Source organism: Ciconia boyciana, chromosome 3 (assembly GCF_034638445.1).
Source record: "Ciconia boyciana chromosome 3, ASM3463844v1, whole genome shotgun sequence".
Classification (NCBI taxonomy): domain Eukaryota; kingdom Metazoa; phylum Chordata; class Aves; order Ciconiiformes; family Ciconiidae; genus Ciconia; species Ciconia boyciana.
The window spans coordinates 23664780-23677065 of NC_132936.1; the positions used below are offsets into that span (position 1 = coordinate 23664780).

At 44.4% G+C, this 12286-nt stretch overlaps 1 protein-coding gene across 1 annotated transcript; it reads left to right on the plus strand.

The window, feature by feature from the left end:
- The first annotated feature begins 4823 nt into the window (after window positions 1-4823).
- Window positions 4824-12070, plus strand: KBTBD11 (kelch repeat and BTB domain containing 11). The gene is made up of 2 exons (XM_072855143.1): window positions 4824-4934; window positions 5376-12070. Exon 2 carries the CDS (start codon window positions 5451-5453, stop codon window positions 7218-7220), a length of 1770 nt encoding a protein of 589 aa, XP_072711244.1. The 5' UTR covers window positions 4824-4934; window positions 5376-5450; the 3' UTR covers window positions 7221-12070.
- The last annotated feature ends 216 nt before the right edge of the window (window positions 12071-12286 follow it).

A 12286-nucleotide genomic window follows, 5' to 3' on the forward strand; every position in this document is an offset into this window, starting at 1 on the left:
TTCTAAGAGATATTGGAGAGGACTTGCACTTAGCCTTTAATAGATTTTGCTTTTGCGGGAATGTTATTTCCTTTTTGGTGTGAGAACCCCTGAGAGACACTGCTCCTCCCTCTTTCTGAAGAGTCTCAACTGGAAGGAACTCAAAAAGATAGTTTCCTTTTTAGAGAATGTTTGTCTCTATGGATATCACTGTTAGGAAACCTTTTCTCTGGTCATGATGACTGTTTAGAACTTGTATATTTTTAGTTTAGGTTTGCTAGCTATAATATCGATTTCATCGGGCTTTTGATAATATTTTTATTATGACTTACTTCCTCTCTCTCTTCCTCCCCGCCCAGACACACACAGCCTTTTCTTCCTCTGAGTTTCTGATGAGGAACTGCTGCCCACATGTTTCTTGTGTGGTCTGTAATCATAAGCTGCATTTCTTAAAAGTTTATTTTTCGTTATGGTTGTATGAAAATTTTGCAGTTATGAGATAAAAACATTCATACCTCCATTACATGTTGTGGGAAAATTACAGCACCTTGAGAGGTCACAAGGAAGCTGCATAGGCAACTTGAGTGTGGACGCAATACTACAAAAGACTTAAATCCAGCAGGCAGAGCAACACGCTAGGATTGTATTGTAACCCCGATTTTGAGCACTCCTCATTTTAAAAAAGGGAAAGAAAAAATTTATTGTTCCTGCAATATTTCTTGAGGTGGGCCATTGAAAGACAATTATTTTTTTCTTGCAAGCAGGAGGTTAATGAAGCGGTTAAGATCTAGAGTTTAAATCTGTAATAAGATGCAAGATTTCAAGTGCTGCAAGCTCTTTCAGAGAAATGGCATCTCTATGCTCCAGATGTTTTCCCCAGCTACGAAAAGACCATTTTTTCCCCCAAATTTCACAGATCTGCTCAATGAGCAGGAGTGTAACAGACCATTTTTATAAATATGCAAACTTCTCTACAATTGACTCTGCCCTCCACAAGATTTTGCCTTCTCCTGGGCTGAGCTGGATGTCTTCACTCTGCATGATAGTACTGGCCAGTTCGACTTTTAACAGTCATCTTTTAGTTTTTAAAATAAATACAAGGGATGTTTTCTCTCTTTTGATGATCCTGCCTCTTTGGACTCCTTAATCAGCTCAATCAGATGACGCCACTGTCCCGAGGGAATTCTCTGCTGGGGTAAAATTTGGCAGTACGTGTTTTTACAAAAGCATTTCCTGGACTAAGGTGGAGCAGAACGGCATTCTGTCAGTTCTGAACTGGTGTAGTGTCTCTTGGGGAGGATAGCCTGCTTATGTAAATTAGAGTTGCTTATGACAGGGAAAGTACTGCTTTTATTTACCCTGGGACTGAATCAGAACAGTTTCCATTTGTGAACTGGAGAGCAGTAACCCAATTCCTCCCACATGCGCATATTCCCCAGAGAAAGTGGGTCTTGCTAGAGGACAGGGTTTGGGTCAAAGGTTGTTGGCACTGCACAAAAAAAATAGAGAACAATAAAAAACAAGCATTTAATTGGATTTTATCAGAAGAACTGCCAAATGAATACAGTGCCAGGAAACTTTACCTGCAGCTCTTCATTACAGTTCCTCTGTCAGAAAAAGCTATGCCTTCTTATCTGTGCTGTTACTTGAGCAATGTCTCACAGCATCTGAGGTTGGGGGCACACATCCAGGATATTGTAAGTGTGTCATTGCCAAGTCCGTAAATACAGTTCATGTTTGTTGGCAGTTCCTCTGTCCATTAACATTACATCATCCCTAGACCAAACCCATGATAATGAAAACAGTTTCAGTCCAAGTAATTCAGCTTTTGACTTAAAAGTCCCCAGTATAAAAGGTGACATCAGTCCACAGATGCCATGTACTCCCAACAGCTTGCTTCCTTTTCCAGTACCTATCCTGTTTGCGAGTTTTGAAAAAAGTGCTAAAACTAAGTTTGTTTTAAGCCAAACGAGATCGCTAGGAGCTCAGATCCCTTTGAATCAGCACAGCTATCAAGTATCTTCTGCGATTCTGTAGTTTTTGAATGTTCTGTGTCACCAGAACAGCAATACAACTCTTTGATCACTGTAGATAAGAAAAGAATCAAGAAGAAGTTCAGTATTGTATTTCCATCAGCCCCTTTCAGTTTCTTCCTGTTTTATACTAAATCCATGACCTCGGAGCGGTCGTGTTGCTCAATAATGGGAAGGTTCCACAACTTCTCTGAATTGTTTTTTCAGCTTCATCTTTGTGTAATTCCTGTACTTTGTTTTCAGCTAGACAAAGGTGCTGAGATTGCTGGAGCAGTCATTGCTCTGTCATTGACAAAGTCCTCCAAACCCTCTTTTAGCTTTTCTAAGTCATCAGCTTCCCTCTAGAGTTCCTTGTTGCCAAAATTGCATGTGATACTTTGATTCAAATCCTCCTCATGCTCAGCATGAATTTCAGCATATTCTTGGTAGTTAGCTATAAATATACCAGAAAACAATTTTCTTCAGAATTCTGCTGCTTGCCATTAGCAAGCCATACCACCAGTCCTTCTTCCTCCTTGTGATTCCTCAAGAGGATGTTAACACAGGTGTTTATTAGGACTATGGTGAGTGGCAGCTTCTTTCTCAATAACATTTCAGCGTCAAGTCAAACTTCTAAGCCAAGCAGATATCTGAATGTGGGAAAAGGTATGATTACTGTGCTTGAGGAGGATCTCACTCCTTTTATTTTCATTACCCGAGAAAGTCGAAAAGATCACTTTTTCTGGATGCTGTTGTTAACAACTTTGAATATTCTAATCGGTGATTTTCCTTCGAGACATGATGCAGGAAATACATTTCACCATATGGAGATATTATTGGTATTACAGTTACTGTTTTTGACTTCTCACATTTAGTCACCCACACTTTTTATTTCTGGTAGCATTCTCTTTCATTCTTCCTTTATAGTTTCATTTGCAAAATCAAGCAGTAGACTGAGAGCTTGACACTATCTGAAGATACTCATTCCTTCTTGTAGAGGGGGAACATAAGAAGGACAAGTGGTCTCAGAAGTGAGGTGTGCCTGGATCCAGGAAAGATCATAATACTGAGAGCAATGGGGGAAACTATATTAGCACTCTTTGAACGTTCATGATTGAGGAGGTCAAGCTATGCAGAACTGTAGCAAGATAAGGGTTGAATATCAGGGCACTCAGCCCAAGAAAGAGCAGAGGAGACACAAAATGTTTCAATTACTTACTTATGTTACAAATGATATACTGGTAGCAATTTTCTTAATACAACAGTACATCAGAGCTTGTCATTCTAGGTGTTTTTCTAACCATCTCCATTTGACCTTTGTCATTTCGGCAGTGTAAGTTACAGTAGCTGCTTTCGAACACACCTGATCATCAGGGCTCTGGAAGGCCTGGAGCAGAAAGTAGATTAATCTTAGTGTCTACAGCATAATAAATCAGAATAAAAAATGGTTACATAGTGAATTCAGTACTGTGAAAACTCACTGAAAAACAAAACTACATTGACAGGGATGCTGCCCAGTTTAAGTTATTAATGAATCAATCAATGTATCTTCCGCAGACACACCGAGCGTACACACAGACTACTGCATTTCTCCTCATCTAGTTAAAGCTGCAGAAAAGAAGTCACTAAAGCCTAACCTACCGAGTTTGGGTCTGGACCTCAGAAAATTTGCCACTAAGGCTATCCAAAGTTCATAAAATGTCATAGAAAGTTCCTAAGTGCCAGATTTTTAAACACCCAGATGAGAAATACAAAGTTTGTGAAAACCACTCATTCTAGGAAGGAGTTTTCAAATGCTGTTGAAACCTTGTTATGGACTCAAAGGCTCAAATATCCAGAAATCAAACCTTAGTATTGATTTATTGTCTAACAGAATGTGATCAAATGTAGCAGAAAGTCCTTCACAGGGCAAGTGCACAAAATAAAAACCCGACTGTCATTTAAGTGAAGTTTGCTTGTGCAAGTATGGGCTTTTAGGTTTCATGTCCGTGTCAGGAGTTTTCAGACAATGTCACCTACCAATTATGCTTTAATTAAAAAAACATCAAAAAGTTAGATTTTCCTAATATTAATTTAATAGAGTAAATAAATCATCTCTGCTGAAAGGAAGTCACAAGGCATATTTTGCATAGAAATGAGTGTTCCTTGAGGTATGTGAAAAACCTGCCAAGGGGGATTTTAATGGAAATTAATAACCTCCTTAAAAATAGAATCAGAGCTGCAGGTACTTATTAAATGAAATTAAGTACATTTGGACAGTTTTCATGCATCGTTCATCAAAACTTAAACCGAGCCTGGGAAATTCATAAACAAACATGAGGCAAACAAACAGCGCTTTGTTAAATTCTAAAAACTACATTTGTGAAATGAAGATACAACTGGGTGTTGATTGTGCTGACAGGGACTAACCTACTTACAGCTGTGCCCTGTAGCCTGCCATTTTCCCAGAAGAAACTTCATGTTCTAATTATCTATTGTGATTTTTGCTCGCTTCTACTTTTTGTTAGCAGAAGCCATAAATCTTTCAGACGTGAGCCAGTCCCTATGAAGTCTGATTTACATCTTGCTAACGCATTCCAGCTACATATGCTGTTACATACATGTCAGATTGCTTTTGTCATAACAACAACAAAAAATTCCTTTGATGTGTTTTGTAAACAATTAGAATCTATTAGCATAGGTCTGGTCACTTCAGGATACTATAGATATCCTGTTAAAGGAAACATAACTCTAATAGTTGCAAACTTCTGAGTGAACTGAGAATATATTGATTTTAAAACTGATCAACTTTTTACACTTTCTTTTAAACAGGGGGAATGCATATGAGGAGCAGTGATATGAAGAAACCTTCGCGAGGGTCACGTAAAGGAAAACTTGGCTAGTGGGGAATCTCTTTCCAGAATAGATTGCAACCACTACCTTCCACTGAAATAGTTGCACAAGGTGAATAAATTATGATAGTACTCCTAAGTATCTGCCTTTAAAGGATGTTTTTCCTTGTTGACCAGCATAGCATAGGGACCACTTGTCATGAAAGGACACAGTGCATGCAAACTGCTTAAAATTTTGCATAGTACCAGGAAGACCAGAATTGCTTTTCAGGGTGTTGAGGTGCTCTTCCAGGCGATTCCCACACCAGAAAGAGGTTCGAGTTTTCGGGGAGTGAGCTAGTGCAGTTAGCCCCGGGCAGCGGGAGGCGGCAGAGCCGCAGGATGGATCCTCCAAGGAAGGGAGAAGCGCGGGTTTAGCCCCGGAAACCAGAGGCTGCCCCGCCTGCGAGCACGGTGGCTCTGAGCATTAAGCCGGAGAAGCGGGGGGGGAAGCCGGCAAGGGGGAGCGGGGCGCGGCCGCGGGAAGCTGAGCGCTCTCCGGTCTCCCCCGCAGGTGATGGCCGGTCCGCTGCGGCCGAACACCCTCCGCACGGGCGCGGCGCGGCGCCGGCGCAGCTAGCGCGGCTCCATGGAGGGCAGCGGCGCGGCGGAGGAGGAGGAGAGCGGGGCCGGGCCCGGCGCCCCGCCGCCGCCGCCCCCGCCCACCCCGGCCGCCCCCTGCGGCTTCAGCTCCTCCCTCTGCTTCAGCGCCAGCGCTGCCGAGCCGCAGCCGCCCGCCGGCGGCGGCCGGGTGGTGGAGAGCCAGTGGGAGATCAACAACGCCGCCTGCCAGCCGGAGGAGGAGGAAGAGGAGGCGGTGGGGACGCGGGAGCGGCCGACGGAGGAGCCCGACCTGGTGATCGAGGTGTCGGGGCGTCGCATCCGGGCGCACAAGTCGGTGCTGGCGGCCAAGAGCGACTATTTCCGCGCCCGCGCCTCACGGGACGTCCTGCGGGTGAAGGGGGTGAGCTACGGCGCGCTGCGGCTTCTCATCGACTACGTGTACACGGCCCGCATGGGCGAGGTGCGGCACGACAACCTGGCCGAGGTGGTGAGCGGCGCCCGTGTCCTCCAGATGCCTTGCGCCCTGCACTGTGCCGCCGAGGCCATGCGCGCCCAGCTCTGCCTCGACAACTGCTACCAGCTCCTCTGCCTGGCCAAGAAGCAGCGGCTAGCGGAGCTGCGGGAGGCCGCCTACCGCTTCATGAGTGACCACTACCTGGAGGTGCTGCGGGAGCCCAGCGTCTACGGCCGCCTCAGTGGCACTGAGCGGGACCTCATCCTGCAGCGGCGCATGGAGGCTGGCCGGCCTTGCTTGCTCGTGGCCGAGGTCAGTGATGCCTTTGAGCGGCCGGGTGGCAGCAGCCGGCCACAGAGTCGCGAGAGCAGCCGACCCCAGAGCCCCTCCTCCGTGGTGTCGCTGGAGGAGAGTGGCTCTCTCATCCACTGCTACCAGGAGGCCAGTGGTGAGTGGAGGGTGCTGACACGCCTGCCCGAGGAGGCCAATGCCAAGGGCTGTGCCATGTGTGTCCTCCACAACTACCTCTTCCTAGCAGGGGGCATTGCGGCAGGGCCGGCAGGTGGTGAGCCTCGGGCCCGCCTCTCCGACAAGGTCTTCTGCTACAACCCCCTCACTGACACCTGGAGCCAGGTGCGGCCGCTGGCTCAGCCCCGCTCGCAGCTCAAGCTGCTGGCCCTGGACGGTTACCTCTATGCTGTGGGGGGCGAGTGCCTCTTCACTGTGGAGAGGTACGACCCGCGTGCTGACCGCTGGAGCCCTGTGGCACCTCTGCCCAAAGGTGCCTTTGCCGTGGCTCACGAGGCCACCACCTGCAACGGGGAGATCTATGTGTCGGGAGGCTCCCTCTTCTACCGCCTGCTCAAGTATGACCCCAAGCGTGATGAGTGGCAGGAGTGCCCTTACAACAGCAGCCGCCGGCGCTCCGCTGACATGGTGGCCTTCAAGAGCTTCATCTACCGCTTCGACGTGAGCAGCAGCCGCGGTGGGGAGCAGGGCCCAGGCGGCGGGACTGGTGGTGGAGTCGAAGTTTTCCGGTACAACACGGTGGCCAAGCGCTGGAGCCAGTGTGCCAGCCTGCGGCCCAGTGGTGGCCCCATCCAGCCCTTCCGCTGTGCCCCCTTGGGCAACACCATCTACTGCGTCAACCGGACCGGCACCCTCCGCTTCAGCCTAGCCCAGGACGGTGAGGTGGAAGCGGACGGCGGGCTGAAGGGCACCTTTGACGGGGAGCTTCTTAAAGCCCCCTTGGATGCCAAGGGTGTCCTGCTACCCTTTGTGCTCACCCTGCCCGAGAGATTTGACAAAGCGGGGGACCAGGAGGGCTCCCTCCCGCTGTGAGGTGGCCAGCCTGGCTCTGGCCTCCTGAGTGGGGAGCTGTGTTGCAGCTGTGGGGGACCCACAAACTCCTCCCTACAGAGGGCACCCTCTCTGGCATGTCTGCAGAGAGAAGGGGCTCCCCCTTTCCTCCTCTCTGCTCCCAAGATGTTGAGCTGGAGCCCCTTGGTTGTAACTCGGTTGTAACTCTTCTTGTGTTTGCTGTGCTTTGTGTGAAAAGCTGAGCACATGAAAGGAAAAGCTGCTATAAAGGATAATCTCTGGATTATGTTTGTGCCAATTCCTAATCTGAGAAAAACTTTTTTACACCTGGATTTCTAAAAAATTCCTGACAACAGTGTCATAATGGGACGTTACTGTTAAGCGTTGGTTGTGTGTTCCCACGTAGTTGCAATCTGGGCTGGAGCCTTTTCTGCCATTTGTTTTCTTTCCCTCTGGGATGATACTGAGGGATAAACACTGCTGGCAACGTAGTTTAGCTGCATTTGTTTTTATGTTAAACCAACTATTTCCTGTGTTAGAAAAGTATAGGAAGAACATCTCCATCACAGCCTTTCATTTCTGGTGCAATAGATGGTTTAAGGAAGACATGGCACTGTGTGGTCCCAGGAATTTCAACCACAGTGAATGATTTAACAGATACCAGACTTAAAAGTTTTAAGCAACACAAATGTGTGCCACATGTTCGTATTTGGAATTAAAAAAAAAAAAAAAAGGCAAGTTACCTTTTTTAAAATGTGGCATATTATAGCAGATATGAAATGTTGTTATGCTCTTTATCTGAAAAAGGCAATGGTTTCTATATAAAAAGACATGGTTTTATTACCTTTTTTATCAGATATTTTAAATTATAACAAAAATGAACTGAAGCTGTTCAGACTGCAGCCGATTGACATGACCATGTATGCCACTAGAGTTGGGGGAAATATTTTGTACTTCAGCTGCTCTTTAATTAACTGCAGGTCAAGGAAAATTAACCTAAACCAAATGTAAATTCTTTGAAACTGACTGCAGACAGCTTAAATGTTTCACTGTATGTTCAGTATCCTGTGGCAAGAGGCTTTTCCAACTTAGTGCAAGACCATCAAAGGAGAACATGGAAAATACGAATGCGTTACACATGTTGATTATATTGTGCACTAGCATGATGTTACTTCCCTACCTTTTGATTGAGAGACTGCTTTATTTATTTCGATCTAACGATTGCTGTAATCAATAAGTCCTTGTTAATTGCAGTACGTGCTGATGGCGTACATTGTCATTGGGATTCTGAACTGCCCGAGAGCGCTGTTTGTGGAGCAGCATCCTAACGAGATGAAACCACACAAAGCTTCTTCCTGCCTGTGGAAAGTTGGAGCATACTTTTTGTCATGTTACTCAGAACTGGAAAAGTGTAAACCGTCTACGCAGACAGACTATATTGAAAAGGGCACATGCATTTATTTTATACATTTTATATTAAAAAATCAATAGGCAAGGCAAATGTTTTAGCTTTACAGTAAATCACTGAGAAACCTTTTCTGAAAAAGAGAACCAGTGTTTTTGCTATTGGTAATTCAGCCTGGAAGTGGCATGGACTGTGGAAGGGAATTGTTTATACTCAAAGCTCTAGTATAGATTCATATTTTAGAAAGATATAGGAACCTTACATCAAACAAAACAGATCTGTTTATGTTTTATTAAGATGTTTCTGTTAAACAGGACATTAGCGGTCTTACATGTTATTGGTGGTTCCAAAGGAAGGCAGCAGGCTCTGTCCTAAGAGACACCATCTTAACAAAAGAGAATAGTGAAGTTTATAGATACTTCTTTCCTTCACTTTCACCTTTTTTTTTTTTACCTTTTCTCCATCTGTCTTGCAGAGGGTTTTAATGCAGCTGATCTGGTTAGCCATCCTGTAGAAAACTGGTCCAGTTCTGAAAGTTTTTAGCCAAGTGAGCCTATTCCCTAGTGAGCTGATTAAAGCATCACCCAGGGAGGAGCTGTAGGCCTGCAGAGTGTGACACTTATCTTAGCCTCAGTACAGGTTGGTGCAGTGGAATTTAATACCACAGATGGCATATTTGTTAGTGATTTACAAAGAAATTGATTTTTTTCACTGAATGATGACTTAATTCTCAGACAAGAATCCTTGGAAATATTGACTCTAAATTAAATTAGAGCATTGTAGCTTGAGCAGGAAAGAAAAATGATGTGTTTGCCTTCAGTGTCATTTTTATGTTAACTGTAGAAAGTATATCAAGCTGCGTAGTGAAACGCTTAGGTGTGTACTTAAACTGAAGACGTACGTGCTAGGCCAGATTTTGAATTAGTAGTCACCAGGAACACACAAGGAAATGTCTGTTTTATCTTACAATACAATATGATTTCATAGTTCAAAATATTACATAGTATAGCTCTTATACTACAGCATAGTGAGGAATCAAGCCAGCTTTTGCATTCCTATTAATTAAGCATTAATTAAGCATTTTCATTCCTGCTAATGCATGAAAATGCTTCTAAATGAGTTTTGGGAAGTCTCCATGATTTGAGCTGCGAAAATATGCCACAGACTTTTGGGAAAGAATGAAACAGATCCTTTCTTCTGATATTTGTTGCTGTACACCATGAAGAAATATATTTGGACATAATCTCTACAATAATAAGCATTCTACGAACCTGCAGTGGTTTGTATTTTTGCTAGCTCCTTTTGTTAGAAAAGATTGAATCAAGTGCTTACCCACTTTCACTGTTTACACAGTGTAAATGAGGGCAGAGTCTGGTCTTCATTAGTAGCTGTCTGTCAAACCTGTTTCCTTTGTACACTCTTTGCATAATCACAACCTGATGATTGATAACAGAGGCATGTTTCTAGCCAGATTTCCTACTCTGTGGCCTCTGTTTCCTCCCTGGTAAGCCTGAGGCAGGTTTGCTGAGGGTTGTTTTTTCCCCCAATTGTATCTTCAGCATATCCAAAAAAACCCCACCAAACTTGGGTACTAAAACCAGGTAGACTTCAGGCATTTGAAGACCAAAATTGTCATCCTAGAACTCCCCAGTTGAACTTAAACTAAGCAACCACTGTCCCTTTGACGTGTGGAGGGTGCTGAGCAGTTCCCCTCCACCCATTCAGAACTGCTCACCTCTGAGCAGTTAGGCACCTACCTAGCTACTGCCTCAACTCCTTTGAAACTAGATGATGTGATACCCAGAAGCCACTGGTGTAATACGGTTTTATGGTACAAACTAAAGGGCCAGGCCACCCTCAAATTGTGTTTGTCTGTATTTTGCTTTTAAAACAGAGCTATTTTATCTAATAGCCTGAAGGCTACTGTATTTGCATGGGAACATGGAGATAGATGTTCGCTTTCTTAGCCTGCAAGGATTCAATCCACATCCCCACCGCCTGATTGGCAATGGGTTGAAGGACCTCTTGGAGCTCATCCCTGATCTCTTAAATATTTATGCATTTTGTATTATTCATTAGTTGGCTAAAAATCTCAGAAATGATCCAGGTAGGTCAATTCAAACCCTCATCCTCACTGAGTGATCTGAGACTAGCTGGAGAGACATAGTCCTCTCTGCTGTCTGTCTTCGCCATGAATCTCACAGTCCTCTTCTCCCACTTCTAATAGGATGTGCAGCAGATAATTTTTGGGCTTCCTCCTCCCTAGAGTACTTCTGTTTTCAAGGTCATCTGCTAGGGGATGTAAGTTCAAATTCCCTTAAGCTGGGTAAGGACTGAACTCAGGCTTCCCACTTCATGTGTGTGTGTGTTCTCAAGTCTAGATGGCTATTCAGAAGAAGAGTATCGGGACCATCTCCTACAGCTCTTTTTCAGGGATGAACCTCATGCAGATCTTCCAAAAGCACACATAGGCTCCTGCACCTCGAGTTCTGGGTAGATTCCAGGCTCCAGCTCCTGGGTGAGTAATTCAGGACACATTTAGTACACATTGGTGCAATTGAGCAAGTTTTATTCCATGGAAAGCTTTTTCCAGACAGGCCCTGTACTTTGGGCTGCCAGTCTGAGGTGAGGGACTCCATGCGCTGTACTGGGAGGCCAAGCAGGTAATTTGGATTCTTCTCAGGGGTGACGCCTTGGTAAAGAGGCATTGCAGTGCCTGACATGGAAATGCCTAAAGCCTTCATTTCATCTAAAACTAAATCCCTGCTTTAAAAAAGAAACAAGCCTTCTTAGCAAATGCTAATAGCAGATGGAACTTTACTATTTCCATCTATTAACTGGTTCCGTAAAAAGAAATCTTAATTGCAGCAAAGCCATTTGTACAAATTCTGTTTACACTTGGAAACTAAGTCAAAGGAATAATTGGCAAAAGAATAACCCTATTTGATCAAAACAGGCACTGTTAAGCAACATGGGAAGGATGCTCATCATACCCTATTAATGAACAGAATTGTGCAGTAGCTGATGTAAATTCTGTCCACAAAAAAATTTCTTTGTAAATAAGTACCTGGTAAAATTTAAAGTGATAAAAGAATAAATTATTCACATGAAAGCTGTAACTCTCCTGTGCTGTTTGATTGGCTCTCAGAGTGTTGTATCCTGATTATCACTATTCATGAACGGGCTATTGCTTTTCCTGCTTTACGGTGTCCATTCCATTGACTGCTCCTTCATCATCACAAAGCTTACCAGTGGTACTGGGGTGATGTGCTTTGTGTCTCGACTGACATGTACTGCTTTCTGCTTGAATGAACCCAGAAGATTTAGACAGAATTGTATCTCTGCGGGTTTTTTTAGTGGCATTGCTCCTGGGAAACTTAAGAAAGCACAAGAAGGGGAAGTGGTGGTACTGTTGAGCAGTTGTAGTAACAAGCATTTAATTAATTTCTTTTTTTCTGTCTGCCACTATTCTGCACACCAGACTCGCACTGGATTTAACAGAACATCTCTGTGTAGCTATTACCAGTCTGAGCCCGAGTACTGTTGTAGCAAAGTATGTTTTTATTTAAGTATATTTACTGCCTCAACTCCTACTCTGACATAATTTAATGCAAGTTTGTAATAGTTCCACACATTTAGTAGATTACTGGTACTATTATGACTTTACATTACTGCTGCTAAA

Excerpts from the sequence above, each read along its gene's own strand:
- KBTBD11 (XM_072855143.1), top strand. The coding sequence starts at position 5,451 with ATGGAGGGCAGCGGCGCGGCGGAGGAGGAGGAGAGCGGGGCCGGGCCC.